Source organism: Motacilla alba, chromosome 2, assembly GCF_015832195.1.
Source record: "Motacilla alba alba isolate MOTALB_02 chromosome 2, Motacilla_alba_V1.0_pri, whole genome shotgun sequence".
Classification (NCBI taxonomy): domain Eukaryota; kingdom Metazoa; phylum Chordata; class Aves; order Passeriformes; family Motacillidae; genus Motacilla; species Motacilla alba.
This window is the reverse complement of record NC_052017.1, coordinates 70,330,575-70,350,197: the sequence shown is the minus strand read 5'-3', so window position 1 is coordinate 70,350,197 and position 19,623 is coordinate 70,330,575. Positions and strand designations below refer to the sequence as shown.

The 19,623-nt window shown below is 38.7% G+C and overlaps 1 protein-coding gene across 3 annotated transcripts in view; it reads right to left on the bottom strand.

Moving 5' to 3' along the window:
• Window positions 1-19,623, bottom strand: part of PIGN (phosphatidylinositol glycan anchor biosynthesis class N) — a 99,337-nt gene that overhangs the window by 61,802 nt on the left and 17,912 nt on the right. For 2 of the 3 annotated variants that reach the window (XM_038127080.1, XM_038127081.1), the window contains exons 4-8: window positions 18,631-18,729; window positions 13,876-13,982; window positions 7,745-7,869; window positions 6,354-6,484; window positions 2,012-2,128 (exon numbers count right to left, since the gene is read on the bottom strand). In XM_038127080.1, coding sequence (XP_037983008.1) covers window positions 2,012-2,128; window positions 6,354-6,484; window positions 7,745-7,869; window positions 13,876-13,982; window positions 18,631-18,729 — 579 coding nt within the window. The remainder of the gene's footprint in view (window positions 1-2,011; window positions 2,129-6,353; window positions 6,485-7,744; window positions 7,870-13,875; window positions 13,983-18,630; window positions 18,730-19,623) is intronic. The other variant, XM_038127082.1, reaches the window with a different exon arrangement.

The following is a 19,623-nucleotide window of genomic DNA, read 5'->3' as shown; positions in this document are numbered from 1 at the left end:
CTTTGAGGGGTATGAACCCCCCATGGCAACAATGAGAAGAAAGACAATTCACTAAGCTGCCGACAGCCTGCTTGCACTGAGCAGATCACAAGAAGTTTGTCAGCGTTAGAAATGTTCTGTCAATATTTCCATAAACACTGGGAGAAATTAGAAAGGATTGTCAATAGATGAAAGAACTTGAACATTGGAGCATGCAACTAGAAACGTAAGTCTGACACCTGCATACATCAGTGACACAGCAGTCTTGAAAACACCCTCCTCCCCTGCACACAGTCACAGCTGCAGCCGTATGGAGCAGGAAAGACAGATTCAAAGAACATTTCAAGAGAACTCTTTTAAACAGCTTTTCTTTTATATGCTACCTTTGTGAAAATATCTGGAATTGTAACAATGAAGTAGCTGAACTGTATTGACCTGTGCAAGTGCCAAGTTCCATTTCAACAATTCTCTCTTTACTTCTAAACCACGTAACCTACTAGAAGCTATGATGCAGTACCACAGAGAGAACAATCCCTTTTTAAGAAGATACTTATTATTCAAATAGAAATTCCAGCTCCCAAGATACTCAGAGCATCTCAAATCTCCAATAGAGATAATCCTTGCCAATTAAGAATCTGTAAGGTTAAGTGTCTAAACAAAGTAACAACGGGCTTGACAGACACAAAGCTACCCAAAAATAAATGAAGGAGTTTCTGATGTTTGCTTTGGGGTGCTTGGTTTTTTGTGTGATTATTTGGTTTGCTGGTTTTTTTTAACCATCAGAAGGAAAATATGAAGCAGGCACAGCAGGGTGCAGACAAAAGTCATCCTCTAAGTAAATACATATTGCCTAACAGATGAGGGCCATGTAGCTTTCCCTACTGTGCACCTGGGAGTCAGCTCAATGCTCATCTTTTTTGAAATCTCTCACATAATTTTCATCATGACTTGAAGTCAGATGCTGAGGTTTGCACTAAAGCTGCTGAGAATCTAGGAAACTGACAGATGTAAAATTCAGCTATTACAGATCAACCCTTGGATATCAAATGTCCTTAAAAGTCTAGCAGATCAGCCACCACTGACACCAAAATCAGTTGTTTTATTCTGTTTTCTCTTTTTTCCTACAACTCATTTTCAATTTTATCACAGATGTCATCATTTTATAGCAGCAGTTAGGCACAAAGAATGAAATGCTAGCACTATTTCTGAAATGACCTAAGCTGTTACCAAATACCTTCTCAAGAGCAGGGCGGAGTTAAACCCTCAGGCCTGAAGTAATTTTTGCCTGTTTTCTCTAATGTACCTTGACAAACAATCCAATAAAATAGGAAGTCATTACCTCATTGATCCTGAGCAACAACCCAAGACTGAAGGCATCTTAAGAAACAGAGGAGGCCACAAGAATGGGGCACATGAAAGAGGAACAGCCTAAAAAATTTAATCATGTGTAAAGACTCTCTAACCCCACTGATATTTCAGTAAGACAGCATTTATTGCATTATGTATGTGAAATAATAAAAACTCATTCCTTTTAAAAAAAATTTACTCTTAAATAAATGAGAAAAGGGAAAAATAACAGTGAATAATCACAGTTTTTCATTAAGAAAAGCTGTTTACATTTGCACAACAGCTGCAAGGATGCAAATGAGACAAGACCCTAGAATGTACACAGGGTTGTGCTGTGAAGTTAGAAAGGAGTCTGAACTTATCAATTTATGTTTCTGTACTAATATCATTCAACATCTGGGAGTTAAAAATTAAGTCTCCTGGAATGTAGTTTTGAATAGCCTCCTGTCAACAAAGAGAGTAAGTCTTCAATTCTATGATTAGAAAAGAAAACCAACTGATGTTATCCATCCAGTTTTGCAGTAGCTTCCTTAGGTATAGCCTGTCACCTTGTCCTTACACATCACACAAAGCAAATCACACTTACTGAAATAGAACAGAAGTTAGTGAAGCTCAACAGGTGTAATGGTTAAAAACATCTCCACTTCCACCAGAATCTTTCACTTAAGTCTTATATTTTACCTACCTTTCAAAAAATTGTCTTCAAACAACTGGGTTCTAACTTTCTGTGGATAATTTACCCCAGCACCCCAAACAATCAGTGGTGTTAAAGTTTCTGAGGGATGACCAGCTCCATGGGATCCTAAGATACACCAAACAAGAAAAATATAAACTTCAAGACATGTGCTGTAAAAACAAACAAAATCCACATGTAATAAATATATGCACACATGTACTAAGCTCTTGATGCAGACATACTAAAAGCCTGTTACAGACAACCTATTCCAGCTTCATAGCTTATTTTTATGGCACTAACAATAAGGGCTAAATTCAAGTTTCAAGTTGGGAAATCAGTATCAGTTAAGTCAAGATTAAATACATAGAACTTTTTATATTAAAACCCCCAAATTTTTAACATACAGAAAATAAAGCCATAATATTTTAAAGCCCCAACATATGGAGGAGTTACCAGCTCAAAACACATACACGTGCTTATCCTGAGCATCTCAGTGAAACCAAGAATGCCTGATTTCAGTAATATTAGGCACATGTGAAAAAAAAATCATATAGAACTGAATAAGAACTGAACTCTAAATAAGAATTAGACTTCCACTTCAAAACCAGGAAGCAATATGCATTGAAACTGTCATTCTTCTAAAAGTGACAGAAGTTCATTTTTAAGGTTTTAAAGTCTAGTAGCACATTCCTTAAAAATTGATAAAACATTACTTTCTTCCCTGGGGAAACAGATTCCCTCCAGCTTAACATATCAGCCACCAAAAGCAGGAAGGTTGAAAACTATGACATCTCAGCAGCAGTTGTACTAAAGCAGAAGCCACATGAGCTTGAAAGAAATACTGGTCATTGAACCCAGTGGGTGAGGTACCAGAGCAGTGAGATAAGCCAGCCTCAAAGGGAAGGACTTTGTTACAAAAACCCTATGTGGGTCCCTGCATAGGCTACAAGATTATACATTTGGCTTATATTTGCACAGACACATGCTCTTCCCTGTCTATAAACATGAATTTTAATAAATACAAAGGACAAAGCACACTGTTGTGCAACCTCAAGACTGTTACACGTCCGGGGTTCACCAGATGTGGTTTTTAGGGTAGTTAGGACAAGGGGTGAAGAGAGAGAGAGATTTTGACTCCATATTTCAGAAGGCAGGTTTATTATATTATGATATATATTATATTAAAGAATCTACACTAAAACTGTACTAAAAGAACAGAGAGAAAGATGCATCGGAAAGCGAGACGGGAATAGAAAGGAATGAATAACAAAGGCTTGTGACTCCCAAAGAGTCTGAACTAGCTGTCTCCTTGATTGGTTATTAAGTAGAAACACCTCACATCGACCAATCAAGGAAGCACCTGTTGTATTCCACACTAGCAGATAATAATTGTTTACATCTTGAAGCTGAGGCCCTCAGCTTCTCAGGAGAAGAAAATCCAGACAAAAGGATTTTCATAAAAATGTCGTGGTGACACAAGACTATTCCCAACATCATACCTAATTCTATCCTTACAACACTCACTGTGGCACAGCTGAAAAGCCAACTTTGCTTACTTTAAACAGCCCAAAGCTTAAGAACACACTGGTCTGGGAATTAGATTTCTGATGTTTCTCTCTGGGCTCAAAAAACAGCAACAACTGCTGTTCTTTGAAGAACATGGGAAAAGAGCTTATGGAGAGAGCACTTCCTGTATCTTCCACAGACCATGGATTATTTCTTATATCAGTTATATTCTTGTTACTGCAGGAGGAAAAGCGATATTTTGGTGAGTTTACATTTCAGCCAAGCCATCAGCTCCATCAGCATTTCACTGAGATACTGTCTCTATGAATACTTTAAGACAGATACAGCTGAGAGAGGCAGCTGTACCCACTCCCTCCCTGTTATAAAGAATTGAATAACAAGAGGGGAAGAAAAATAATTCTTTTCAGCTGGGTCACTTCCAGGTTCCACCCCCAGCACTCTGCAAATAGACTTTTTCAGGGGAAAGGGGGGAAAAGGGTGCTGTTCTTTAGCTGTCTGCTCCATAGACCAGCACACCACACAGGTACTTGTGCCAGGATGGTAGCAGAAACGAGAGGCCAAGAGGAGAGTGGGTATGGAACGCCCTGTGTTGGTGGTCACCAGTTCCATCTGACATCAATTTAAAGCAAAACCATGGGGTCAGACTGAAAAAGCAAGTGACAGGATTGGCTTTTGCCAGCAACTACAATGTCTTTGATCATGTCTAATTCAGATCATAGTCTTTTCCCTAATAGGCCCCCCCATCCTCCCAATGTTTCATTTGTTTTAAAAATGGTGCACATCCCATTCTGCAAATAACCACTGAAAGGCTGCAGCAGGGCCTGATACTACCAACCAGCTCAAATTAAAACTCCTGAACTATCCTTCAGACACTCACAACGGGCCTGAGCAGAACCTCTGGGTTTGCTCTCGGATTCACTAAAGTCAACTTCAAAGTCATTAACACTTCTGGCACAACATCAAGCTTTTCCTTCAAGACACAGAGAGATGACAGAAAACCACAGACCAGTGGTTCTCAAAGCCTCAAGAAGTTACTCCTAACACCTTTTATTCCCCCTCCAAAGGATCCAGTGCATAATGAGAACACCCCTGCAGCTCACTCTGGCAGTGAGGAAGGCCAACAGCATCGCAGGCAGGGTTAACAGGACCATGGTACAGGGAAAGGATTGTTCTCCTCTATTCAGTACCTGTTAGACAACCTCTAGACACTGCATCCAGTTTTGGGCTCCTTTGGTACCGGAAAGACACCCATCATCTGGAATGGTCTCAGTGAGGAGCACTTGCCCTGTGAGAATCAGCTGAGGGACTGGGACTTGTTCAGCCTGGAGAAGAAACAGCTTTGGGGAGAACACAGCAGAGCAGCCTGCCTGTGCCCTGCTGGGAGGGGGCTTGAGAGAGGATGGAGCCAGAGTGCCACTGTGGTGCACGGTGGGAGCACAACAGAACAGGCACAACTGACACAAAGGAAGTTCAGATTGCAGATAAAGAAAACCTTTCCCCCTCTATGAGGGCAGGCAAGCAGCAGAGCAGCCTGCCCAAAAGGCTTGCATAGGCTCCATCCCTTTGAGGTTTCAAAGGCCCTGCTGAATTAAAGCCCTAGCATCTGTGTCTGATTCAAAAGCTGATCCTGCCTTGAGCAGGTGTTGGACCTCCCGAGATCCCCCTGATCATATATATACATAAATATAAATATAAATATTATAAATATAAATATAAATAAATATATAAAATAAATATATATATAGACACCCCTTCCTAATAAGAAAAATTATGATATAATTTCTTGAAACATACAAAAAATATCGCAGCATTAAAAATTTATTGCAAGAGGCAGTCAGCTCAACGGTAAATATTATTCAAAATGGACTATTTTGCAAGGAACAGATGGTAATTAGGTTGATTGGATAAATATACAAATATTTTTGTTATCTCTGATGACAGAAAAAAATCTCTTCAGTTGAAAAACTTTAGGATTTCACACACAGAGTAACATGCTGACTGTTGTTTTGCCACGCCCATGCCTGGAGCAGCCTTGGTTCAAAAGTATCATAGTTAGTAGCTGCAAACACACAGCATTGGAAGAGAGACTTATTTTCACTGGTTGCACACTAGGACAGGAGTGTTCTTAAGATTCTTGAAAGAAGAATGAATTAGGGGAAAATGTCTAAATGAGCTTAGCACTGCAAACTTTTCTCATCTACCTTCAAAGCATTTGGCCACTGTGGCCATACCCTTCACAAGTCTCCTCTGTGGGTATCAGCACAGTAGGCCCCTGCCTCACTCTCCTCTCTGTACTCTCAGCTCCTTCACCTGTCTCTGGCACCAGCCTTCTCTAGAAAGATCACACAGCAGTCCCCTCCTTTCTGCTGTGCTTAAAAGGCCAAAATAAGCAAAAAGATTCTGCACCCCTCCCAAAACCTCTCTCTGTACAGTTTTTCACCAGCTCCTGGACAGATTTCCCACCTTTTCCAGGTGCTTTAGAGCACCAAAGTGAGAACTGTATCTCCCAGAGGGGCTGGAACAAGACCAAATTTGCTGCTGGCAGCCAAATAACACCATCTCTTCCTGCCTGAGGTGGTTTTCTGCACCAATCTTTCTACCTCTACTAGCAGTCACTGAGGAAATTAGGCTTTAACTTAGTGTCTTTTTTCTGTCCAGACATGGAATGCAGCTGTCACAGCAATTTGCATGGATTTTCATACACAAGCAACATTTAGGATACCAAATCAAAGCAGGGGTTCCAAAGCTTCTCATGGCACAGAGCTCTCTAATCACACGCCAGATGCCCATAAACTCAACTGACTCAATATTTAAAAAGACTTACCCCAATCTGTCATTCCATGGTCAGAAGTCAAAATAAATGCAGTCTTTCCATCATTTCCATAAAAATTGTCAATCAATGAAGCAATTTCTTTCACACCCTCATCAACTTGTTTAATATTCTCCTGGTATTCCCTTGAAAAACAGGAAAAAAAAGTTACATTCCAGGTGGCTCTCACACTTGGTATAAAGCAACTTATCCACGGCTATAAAGCCCAGTCCTTTGAGTACAGACAGCTTTAATCTCAAATGAACATTAAGCTAACAAAAGCCTTCCTAGATGTAAAATCTCTCCTCCTCTGAGTCTTAGTGAGATATTAAATCATTGCAGCACAGTTTGAAGATTACTGAAACCACTGTTTCAAATAGATTTATACTTCAAATCTGACCTGTCCTTGATATAAGACTATAATTTTACTACTGATAGCTGCCAGGCAAGTTAAGCAGAATGCCAAAAGTAAGGAATTCTGGAAAACTCAAACACCTTAAATGGTAAGCTGCAACATTAATTCTGGAAAACTCAAACACACTAAATGGTAAGTTGCAACTTTAAGCCGGTAACTAAATGGCCAAGAAAGATCTCACCAGGCAGTCAGTGTTTTGAGATGATTCATAGATCAGGACAGACCCTAGTTTTCTGGAATAGAGGCTAAATAAAAAATTTGTGTATTTTTAGAAAAAGTGATTGACCATGATTGACTTTCAGACAACTAATTTCCTTTCTGTTGCTAAAGTCAGTTTTAAAAATCTGTCTTTAAAAATCATAATAAATGAGCATTGAACACAGCAAGTATGAACTTCAGAATGATGTAGAAAATCAGAGAATTTTAAAAATATGGAAGGATCAAGAGAAAAACATAAAATCCTGCAAATCAGGACATGAAGATATTAAGAAAGTTCTCAAATAACCACTTCAAGATGAATTGGCAAAGAGAACTGTTAATCTAAACTCTTCTCTTTTTTCAAGTGTAATAAGGAAAGCCAAAACATAATGCCAGAATTTGCCATTATTGCTGAGCTTACTGTTGTCTATAAACTCAATGATATCACTTCAGCAGTGGGGTATCTGAAAACTGTATCAATTTTATATTCAAAACTGCATTTCCTACACATCCTCTAGATTATGTGTTGGCTGCAACTAAGAAAACTGCTAAAAATCAGACTTGAATACAGGAATATAACCGACATACTGTATGAAGCAAAAATCTGTCATTTCTGTAGGTGGGACCTCAAAAAACAAAATAACCACAAAACATTCAGAATGTAGGTGATCATGGTAACATATATGACCCCCAACACTACAACCCTTGTTTTTGGCTTGATAAATTGCACTGTTAAAAAGTCACTATATGCATTAAAAACTAGTAAGAAAGATATGATTAATATCTCAATTACCTTGAGTTTGGCCGATGAGCATGTCCATTGGTGTCTATGCCTAGCAAATGCAGGAAGAGAACCACTTTCTCCTCATTCAGTGCTGAGAATAATGTTTGATTGCTTCTGGAAGAATTAAAGAAGCTCTGTATGGAATAAGCCATTAATATATTAATCTGAGCAAAATAGAAGAAGATAAGCATCTTACTAGAACTAAACCACTGCTGTTTCCGTGTCAAAATACTAGTAATTATTAGAGTTTAAAAGGGGAAAAAAATGACTTCCCAATTTACAGCTTGGAGGACAACTACTATCAGTAAGGTCAGTTCAAATTTTCAGCTTATCTAAGACAACATTAACATTGAAGTGTTCTTTTGTTGTTTGGTGGGCTTTTTTGTGGGGTTTTTATTTGTTGGTTTGGTTTAGTTTCGTACGGGGTTTTTTTGAGTTTTCATAGGCAGAAATACATCATCCCTTCTTCTTTGCCTGCTGTATAAACAAATTGATGAACCACTCCCGAGTGCCACTTATGGCTCACATTTCCATTGATTTACTGAATTTAAACTGGAAGCACAGGTCTCAAATATTCTTGCTTTGGAAGCAGGTTCTGCAGGACTGAGATACCAAGCTACAATTTGTTTGCAGAAACTAAATAAAAACAGAACAAAACATGACACGCTTTGCAAATACATGAACTACAGAACATACATCTGCCTTGCACATGTCCTACTTAAGCATCCCTGAGGCAGATGCCAGGGGAGAATTTTCCCCTTGGAGTGAATGAGTCTTGACACGGCTGCTCTGTGTTAGACCAGCCACGCTGCAGCAATGCAAAATTCAGGCAGACAGCTACTCCAGCATCAGCTCCTTAGTAACAGCACTGCCCAAGGAAACAAAGTTGGGTAGGGTCTTAGTTCAAAAAAGCATCTAGAGAACCTTTCAGCACACTAACATAAGTGAGAGTGTCTTTGAACTTCATGCAGGAGTCCAGGGAAAATGCTGCTAGAGGCAGGGAAGCATTTCTGCCACCAAAGGACAGGGCAGTCCACCACACTGCTGTGATAGTGATAGAGCTCTTAAAATCTAAAGCTCATGCCTTGTATAAACAAAAGTCAGTGTACCCAGAGGAAGACCAAAGTGGCAGGGAGGATATCACAGTGAGCTGTGCCAGGAAACCACAGCAGTATGCAATTTCACTTTTCTAACTCCCTGAGTACACACAAGCCACATGGACTAATATTTGCATGCTCTCAGCTTCAGCTCTTGTCCAAACAAAATCATGACCAAAGTCCAGAGATATTTTAAATAAAGATACAGGAACAAAATCTGATTACATTAAATAGAATAGCAATATAATTATTTTAAGGAGATTTTCATTTCCCACAGAGATCTGTCCACCTGCACATATTTGACCACAGACTGAAGAAGCTTTCCAGAGCACACCAATAATTTGCAGGATACAATAAAACTGTTTCCTTAATTCTAATTAAATAAAAGGAAATCAAAACAAAGCATATCAAAACAGACAAACAGGAAAATTCCCAAAATTAAATCTTAAAATGTAGATCAATATTAGAAGGCATATGTTTTTCTATCACAGAATGATTAAGCAAAAGAAATCTTTCAGAGGAAGGCAAGGCCAGAGCTTCTCCTCTCCCACCAAACAAGTCCCCAGGATAAACCAAAAGCATCCCACTTTCACAGTCCCAGCCACCTCATAAGCCAGAGCAGCAGCAGCCAGAAAAGTTTGCCCAAATTCTGGCCAATTACAAACAAGAAGACAAAAGGAAGATGAGTGATGTCTTTTCCCAGAGCAAACAGCAAACTTTATCCCATGAAACTTGAACAAAAATGGTTTACTGAAAAAAAATCCCAAAAAGCAACAGGAAGTTTGCCTGGATTGATGGCTGATAAAGGTGGTGAGTTGGCAAGCAGGTACCAAACACACCAAGGGCAAAAATCACTTCATCTTGCTCTGGATGTCGCTGACCTATTTGTTCACAAGTATCCTTGCATCTCCTTATAGTCTGCTAAAGGCCTCTTCTTTTTGGTACTCGGTGTTCACAAAACTTGAGTCCTACCTCTACTCAACACTAGTTTCCCACCCATCACTCTATTTTAACTATCTTCCTGTCTCACTCTTTTTTATTCTTGCTTCCCTTTTATTTCCTCTATTCAATGCAATAGTAATATTGCCTCCACTGTATATGTAAGCTGAACCTCCCCAAGAAGTTTCAGGGATAGCAGTAATCAACTAAGAGGTTGAGAGTCCTCAGTTTTTCCAGTCTCAAGAAAAAGCAGCTAAGGAGAGGTCCCATTGCTGTATACAACCATCTGCCCTGAGGGTGAAGGGAATCTCCATCCTCGGATTGAGCCAGACTGATCAGAGGGCCTCAGAGATGACACCGGGGGACACTCACAATTTGGAATGTGAAAAACTGCAGTAAGACACAGAGACTTGTAAAAAGTATTTGGTAAACCATAACTACAGCCATGTATTGGAACAGCTGCTTAAAAGGCTTGCCCTGGGAGATGCTCAAAACTTGACTGGGCAAGGCCTGAACATGTTGATCTAACTGAACCTCCTTCATGAAGAGAGCTGGACTCAAGATGACTACAGCTTCCTTTCAACCTTCTTTTTAAATTATTCTGGCAACTTTTGTTTGATTTTCTGGCAGCTAGCAACAAAATAATGCACTGCTTACAAATGATATGCAACTTAATAAGATGAGCACAAAGTTCCCAATTAAAACATTTACAGCAAGCTGTGAACTTAATTATAATGTAGTACTAAGTAAACTACTACAACAGAATTTTAGCTATAACTATGTGAAATCTTGATCTAATCATCTCCCTCCTCAATGGGAGGAAGCAAAGAAGAAAAAAAGACTACTTAGACGGTTTAACAAATGATTCCCATATGTCTGAACAAAATACGAACTTTAAAAAGTTAAATCTCTAAGTAATTGGGGACTTTTTGCTCCCTCAAAGTGTCTTCCATGGAAGCATGATTCTTTAGTAGAGCTGATAAACTGTTGCTGACTGCATGTACAAGAGAGACCAAATAAACTTTTTCCTTTCACAAAGCTTCTTAATCATGGACAAGTTAATTTAATTGGCTGCTTAAAGCCGTGCACACTGATTCGTGCTGCTGGGAGAGTTTAAATAGTTGTGCCAGTTTTCAGATGAAAAAAAAAAAGGATAAAGGCAGGACAAACATATATGCCAGGTTTAGATCCCTTGAGCATGATCATACACAATACACTAACACATTTTAAATGAATCATAAAACCATTGCAAAGCTAATTAGAGCAGAGCTATCTGTATTGAAATTCACTGGCACAAATCAACATCCAGTCACAGCACTATCTGCAGAGCTTCAAAGTTTAACATAATTCAATTCTGGACTCCATCCACTACCCTGCACAGAAGGGACAGTCTGAAGGCTTGGGTGGCCTTTCTCCAGCTGAAAGCAGACAAAGGAAGAATGGAATACTGTGTTCAAAATGAGAAAAGAATAAAAGAAAAAAAACACAATTTTTTGCCATCTGTCTCTACATGTCCTTTTCAGTGAGAAGACATTAACTGAATATCCTACCCTTTGATCACAATAAATTGTGGTTAGGCCATTACTGGAACTCATCTCCAAGACTGAGTTCCTGGAATTTTAAACTTTTTACCCTAAAAAAAAAAAATAGTTGAATCTTCCAAAGCTATTTTCCACTAAAAATTTTCAAAAATCAGAAATGCATCAACAAGATATTTTTCCCCATTAGTTAATCTAGACTCCCAGCATTTTGCTCCTTAGTTTCTTAGCACAGATTCAAACTATGAGCACAGACTCAAACTATGATGTAAAAGTTATTTTACTGAGAATCATTGAGTCACATTACAGTGATTAAACTCCACTCCTTAATTATTTTGCCAGCTTCTTAAGAAAAAAAAACTAGAAACACACCAAAAGAAGCCCCAGACAACCCAAAAACCAGAAAGAAAACACAGTCCTTCATCTCCATGGCTGTCTGGAATTCCAGACCACTCTCAAGTTATGACTGCACTTGAATATTGCTCAATTTTCACACTGCTGTAGATAAAAAAAACCCAGAGTCTAGTCCGAGGTGTATTTTCTGTCCCAAGAAAGGGTTACGATCACCTTGTATCGGAAGGAGACAGGACAAGAACTATCGAGTGTCATACATTTTTCCTCTGCTCATGATTTAAGCATAGATACAAATAAAAAGTAGTTAGAGTTTACCATCTTCTGATGGTGAGTTACTGTTAGTTAGCATTTTGAAAGAGAACAAGCAATTTCAGAGTGGCAGCACTAGCAGCCCAAACATGAGTTAGCCATTCTTCATTGTATCCCCATCGTTTTTTGGGGCAGAGGAAGTGGCCCCAAACAAGTGGCTCTCACAATGCTTGGGACCTGGGGACTGCAGAGTAAAGAGGAAGTACATTTGGTGTCTTTTGCTTCCTAAAGAGGCAGAAACCAGGGACCACATTGGCCAACATATGAATTAAACAATGTATTGTTAAATACTTGAAATAAAACACAAAAGAGGAAAAAAAAGAGTAGGCAAAGCAAAATTTAGATTCCAGCATACTGTCATTCCTACTTTATATATAATCTCACTAGCACAGCTGAAAGTTGTTTGAGCTATAATAGCAGAGTGACCTTGCTTTCAGTAAGCCTCAAGTTTCACACTCCTGAAGCAATTGTTGATGTGTAGTTAAAGAGATGATTAATGGAATGTGTGGCTTATGCCAGTCAATCAAGTCCTATCCATCCACAGTATGGAATTTAGACGGGCAAAATAAGTCTTAAAAATAATGGTGCTGGCTCCAAGGAAAAAGTAATCAGTAATGACATATATTTTAAACATATCATTATAGCTTGAAAGGATAAATGCCATTAGGTGTTCTGAAGCAAAAGAAAGGTAGTACCACCCTCATATACTTGTGCAGCTCCAAATGACAGCAGGGTGCAACTTTATGACAACAGCTATTCAAGTGTAACTGACAGCCTAATTTGATTTGTATTATTCATATGCATTACAACACACAACATGGCACAAGTGCACATTCAGGGAAATGATGGCACTTAGAAAAAACATCTTTTCACCTGCAAACTCAGAAAATCACTTCCTTTGAAAATTAGCAAACTATAATGAACTTTTCCACCCTATGTCACTGTTTAAAGCAGAATTACCTTTCACTTCCTAAATAGATGATGATTTGGTTTATTGATTTGTTTTTTGTTTGATTTGATTTATGCTGGTTAGCTACACTAATGCATGCAGGCCAGAGATCTTGTGGAAAAAAGTTTTAAGTCTGAAACTCTATTAATATCATTATGAGATCCAGAAAGTAACTCACTTAATTGCTTCAGTGATACAGATAATTATACACCAATGCTCACTACCAGCATTTCTTAATCCAGAACAAGTGAGGCAGCACGGAATAACATAACAGGAATTAACAAATAATCAGAAATCATGTGCCTTGGAGTATTAACATGATGAGAGTGTCACAGAAAACAACAGTCATGAACCAGAACTGACCCAAGTCAGCTGACCAGAGCACCACAGTAACAAATTCCACAGCTCCAGCTCCTAAGCTGCCTCCACCTCACACCCTGTCCCCCAAAACAAACTGTGCCTGCTCTGGCAGCCACACCATAGTGTGAACCACAGCAGAAAAACAGAAGCCAGCTACATCTATAAGGAAAAGCCACAGTTTGACAAAAAATAAGTCCATAATATTGCTTATTTTGCTTTCGTAACGAAGACTTATCATTTCTATCATGCTGCAGCAGCTGTTATAAAATCCTTAACTAATTGCATTCAAGATCTTAAAGGGTCTATAGTGCTCCAAGATGAGTTTCACATTATAGGCAAACAAAACAAAGCCTAGAATGTTTTTACAAGGTTAATTTTTTAATTAGCATTGAATGACAAATACTTCCTTTAAGCATCTATTACACTTGTCATGAAAATTGACTCAAGAAATTTTTACTTATAACCCCAAGTGATAGGTCTTTCAAGACTTTCTTACTTTCTAGATCTATGATGAAGTGTTAACAGGTTCTGTGATAAAGTTAACATGCAACTGTGCTTTTATAAACAGGTAGCATAAAAAGACTCTCTACTTACCTTAACATGATCAAAAACCCATATATCAAGCTTGGCTGCATCTTCTGCTCCAAAGTCTTCACTTGCTGCTTCATAACAAAATGTATAAACATGATCTCCAGTAGCACCTGCAACAACAATATAGATGGCACACGAGATACAAGGTTTTTTGCCTCTCTCATAGTCAAAAATACTTTCATGCACAGGAGTAGAAACCTACCAAAAATGATTATCCTGAAAGAAGTCAAACAAATTTTATCCTTATTTTAAACTTTCCCATAATTAATCATTTTTGGAAGCCTGGATAACATTTTACCTCATTAGCTTATCAGCACCTCAGAGGAATGAGGAACAATGTTATCCAGTATGTCAGGCAAGGAAATAAAATGTGGAAAAGCAGATAGGAGAAAACCAAATCCCAGTTTAAGTAAATTAAACAGAATCTGGTTTTGAAACAAAGAATTTCAGTGAGAAACTTCTAACCAAGGAAGACACATATTCATAGTCTCATTTGAACACCTGGTTTGGGGGCAGGCTGTTTAAGAAAAATACACTCAGCTTTTGGTAGTTCAACTGAATCATACAAGATAAAGCCTCATCTATGAGGTCTCTTCCACAGGAAAACATATCACATATAACAAAGGTATCAGGAGGGTTACTGTATTTCAATTCCAGCTACCAAAGGCCCAGTGGAAACTTCAGGGAGACAATAATCAAAGTCTGCATGCATCTTTAAAAGAAGCATCCAAAACAGAAAAGGGAGAGCTACTCAACTATGTTCAGTCACGAAGTACAACACAAGGGCCACTGATGTGCAAACACAGCATCTGGACAATGCAACTCCATTCTCTACTCACTGTCAAGGGAGCAAAGCAGAGAAGGGAGGGGGCAGGGGGAAGACAAAGACTGGCAAGAAATTAAACTTCAGAAGTCCTGAATAGATTTGAACCTAAGTGAAATTTAATTAAACAATTCCATCAATGGCAGAGCTGCTGCAGCTCAGGGGTGCCATTCATACTATGACTACATAAACTTCCAGAGGGGAAAATGTTCTTCAATCAGTTGATGACCAGAGAGAATATATGCGATCTGCTGTACGCCATAATTATATAATGTAGTTGGGTAAGCTTCCAGGCTTGTGAATGAACCAACATCCCAGGATAAGGCAGCTGCTTAACCAAGATTATGTGGAAACCCACACAAAGGGATGCAGGTATTTCAGGCCAGGAAGATGAAAGCTGGCACAGGTTTTCTGATGCAGCTCTCCCCTGCACCTCCAGAGATGTTACTACTACTTATAACACAGAACACTCACTGCAGTTCTCAGCCTAAAAGAAAAGGAAGAAAATACTGCCAGGCATTAAAAGTGAATGCAGGAATTCCAACTGGTGGATAAATGAGTTCAAAAGAAGAAATAAGTCCTGTCCATCACTGCCAGGATGACTGACAACCTAAGAGGATAGAATGCTGTAGTGTTTTTCCACAGTGTCACAGCAAACCTGAGAAGTCCTTTCTTGAGAAGTGCCACACCAAAGACAGCACAGAGTTTGCAGAAAAACAAAGAAACACATCGACCACTTACCCATTTCTAATTTCTACCAAAGCAAAACAAAACAATCCACCCAACGCTGCACTGCTATAAAGAGAAATGGTGGCAAAATGAAGTCATAGCAGGAAAGTTTTGAAAGTACCTGCATAGCTTATAAAAGAACTGTTTCTTTTCTGTTTGTTTATTTTGTTGTTGTTTTGTTTTGGGTTTTTTTTAGTAAGAACTTCTACTATGCAAAATGTTAGGAAATGTTATTATAGTTCTATTGTTTGAGGGGGCAAGCAACAGTATGCCAGCACTTTTTTTAAGTCTGGGAATGAGGAAGCAAAGATGGGATAGAGAAGTAGAAGAAAGTCTGGGATGAAAACATCTTTTAGAAGGATAGAGCTCTGCTGAGTTTGATGATCCCATTACACTATGGGAAATAACTGGAGGTGCCAGAACCTCCCAAAAAAATAGCACCTATTGCTTTTGCTCTCTTCTCTACCACTACATCTCATGCTCAGCATCCATATTCAAACATTAGGATCAGGGATGAAGTTATCGCACTCTTACAATAAGACTTAGGTCCTGCAGAAAGTGAATGTCTCACTCTGCTAATGGGGCAGGTTGTGTCTCTGACAAGCCTGTCATGGGTCAGAGTCCAGACCAGCAGGAGAATTTGCCAGCAAATTCTGAATTTTGCTGGCACAAAAGAAGGCAAAAAAGAATGAATACACAAAGACAGTCAGACACTGAGGAGGACAGTGTGTGGCCATCAGAGAGCTGTCATCAAATACAGCCATGTGAGAAATTCTGCATTGTTTAACAATAAGGAACTAAACCAGAAGATGGAGAGGTCTGTCTGTCCAGAATAATCCTGCCAATGGTTTGTCCCAATTGTTCCCATGATCTTGATGATATCTTTCTTCATACTCAAGGTAAAACAATGACCCTAGCCTTTCTGGAAGCTTCCAAAAAAGAGAAGGGGAACCCATGAAACAAAGGGCAATCTGGATGCAACAAAGTAGTATCTACTTCCCCTTAGAGAAGCAACAGTCTCAGCTGCTTTTTCAGCATGACATTGTAATATACTCCAACCCAGACCACTGACAGAAAAGTAGAGGGCTGGATTTTTCAGGTCAAACCTTTTTCAGGTCAAATCCTGGCAAGTCTAGAAGAGAAACTCAAAGTTTTAAGGAAACAAAATAGGCATTTTCAAGCCCTGCTATTTTTAGATCATTTCAAGGTTATAATTTAAAAACATCATAGAAAACAAGGTTAAAATTAGCACAGTGAATTTGTGTGTCTTAAGTGAGTTTAACTATTAGAAACAAATACTTTTTAATCCTGCTCAAGATACAAAGGTACTTCAGATATTTTCTCAGAGTGAAGTACTGATCACAGTCATTAAAACTTTGCCAAATTTAGATTCCATGTATATCTATTTTGATATTTTAAAAAAATCTGTGAGCAATTTTTTACTTCCTTATAGAATTCTCAACCATTTTCTTGAAATATATATTTTATTACAAGAAAAGTACCTAGAGAAAATAGACAATGACAGGAAACAAAGTATTTTTCTATTCTTCCCAAAAGGCAGCAGGTGTTATACAGTCTTTATGCATCATCCAATGCAAGTGGTGAGATGGTAAAATTTGGAACACATTGGCATGATAAAATATACACAAGAAGAGTCTTGTGGCCTCGCTAATTTGCAACATGAAAACAAAGGGGCACATAGCTCAATTTCTCTCTATCTCCTTCTTGGTTTTTTGTAAAAGTAAGGATAAAGAACAAACACTTGATTCCTTTGCCTTCCGTGCTATAAAACTTGGCCTTGTTGAAAGAAAGGGAACTATCTTTTTCTAAAAGAAATTAATCTATCCTTCTGTCATGAGAAATCATGATTCATGTTCTGACACAGCATCTACTCCTCAAATACATTAAACTTTGACAACTTTGGGAGATTTCTTTTTTCCCCCTGCAAAAGGAAGCTGCATTGTTGAAAGCACTCAGAACAAGCCATATAGAGAGTATTATCCTTGCACATCTCTTCAGATAACATCAAAGCTGCTCACAAGCCCTCTGCTTATCATCTTACTCAAACAAAAGCAGTAGAAAGACAGGGCTCTGGGAAATTCTTGAATTCCCCAAATATTTTCCCATGAACATATCCCTTAAACACAAATAATCTGTGCAAGGGCAACTACCTTTCCCCTCTCCCCACCACCATCACACTATTTCCAAATACAAACTGTAATCTGAGGTCATGGGAAATTATCAGGAGATATTTTTACAGCTCATCATAAATTTATGAGGCTTAAGCAAAGAGCAGAAAAGAGGGGCGTGGGGGGGAATATCAGGATGTGAGGGGGAAGAGACATGAGTTCAGAAAAAGTTCAAGAATCATCATGAGAAATATGATGTATATTTTCTCTAAACCAATATTACATTTCACTCCTATTCTGCCTATCCCATTTTTCTTATTATTTGTCAATACCAATGCCCAGAATAGAACAGCAGCACATGCCCTTAGCTTGTCCCCTTTTCACTTGAGTCTGTTTATTCTGAGATTATGTGAAAGGGTTTATATGTACTCATTCTTCCAAGAAAACAACAATATTAAACTTGGAGAACCTTTAAACGTTTGAAGCGTTGCTGAGCAATCTCTGCATGCTCAAACACCAACTGCACTGGGCTGACAAGACTTTAACACACTGCACACCACAGGCAAAAGACCTCAGTTCAGGAATAGCACCAGGAAGCTCTTGCTTGCACACAGTTCTTCCCTTTACATATTAATGTTGTGAGTAGAAGCAGGATAACCCACAATAAGCTACTTCTTCAGCTCTCACACTGAAAAAGCATAGCTGCAGTTCTATCTCCCAGCTCACTGGAAGCTGCAGGCTTGAAGAAAAAACTCAGCTGCTGACTTGCAAAACCATAGTTTCAAACCTCACCAAAGAAAAAAATACTATGTCCTTATAACTAAAGGTGTGTTTTTTTAGTGTATTCACAAAATTAGCTAAGGTGTATTTATGTGAGTAATAAATAGTGATATCCTCATCAAAAGCCTGCTTCTTTTCCTCCACCCCATCTTCATTTCACAAACTAGAAATCAAGCATACAGAAATACACAAACTGAAAAGACTTTTTTCACCTTCTGCTCTAATTCAAAAATGCTACGTGTCCATATTTTACTACCTGATAACCATGTGTTAAAGATTCATAAAATTAAATCTTACCTTTTGCAAACATTGGCAAAATATCTGGGCTTCCCCAGCTCCAGGTATATTTACTTTCATTGAAAACTGAGTCAAATTCCACTGGATTCTCCTTCCATCCTGTTAAACAAACACACCTGCATTTAAATGGCATTGCCAGAAGATCTCATTGACTGCTAAAATTGATAGTCCATGCAAAATGTTGTGGGGTTTTTCTATAAGTTTCCCCTAAATTATTTCACAATGAACTCCAATATGTGCATCTTGATTTTAATTCCATTTAAACATCTATTATAATTACTCCCCCATTCATTATGAAGTGAGCTGAAAACCAGGCCAATCTCATTATGCAGGGTTTCAAACAGGCAAAGCACACAGCTGGGTTACCTTCTAACCAGCTAACACTTCCCTGAATTCTGCATCTCCTATTGCCTGAACTCAGTTTTTGGCATTTCAGGCAATAAGATACACACTTATATATTTCCAGAAGTTATACAGTACTTCCTTACAATAAAACCTTCAAGATTTTCTGTTTCCATGAAAAGGCACTTGACAGAAATACGGAGCTGCTCTTAACCAAGTATCCTTGCCAATCCTGCGTTTGTAGTGATTGTCAGAAGGAAGAACCTTTTCACGAGGAACATGGACAAGACCAAGTAATTCCTCTCACCTCCCCTGTCCAAAACCAGCACACATGACTAGTGCTCAGGCCTGGAAGCCTGGGGGAAGGCAGAGGAGCACACAAAAGACCAAGTCAGTTATGAAAAGGGTTGTTCCACATAAATAAGCCCCAAACACTCAGTAAAAGCTCTGGACAAGACATGGGCTTGGAGCTTTTAGTTTATTTTGCTCCTGATTCTCCAATTCAAGCTTGTAGTGGTTCAGCTGAGACGCTGCAGTTCATTTCTTGTTTGCAACACCTACCTAGCCATATCCTAGTGCATCCCAAATGATAATGGAAAACTCTGTTACATGAAGAGGTGAGGCCATAAGATAATTCTGCTTTTAGGTTCA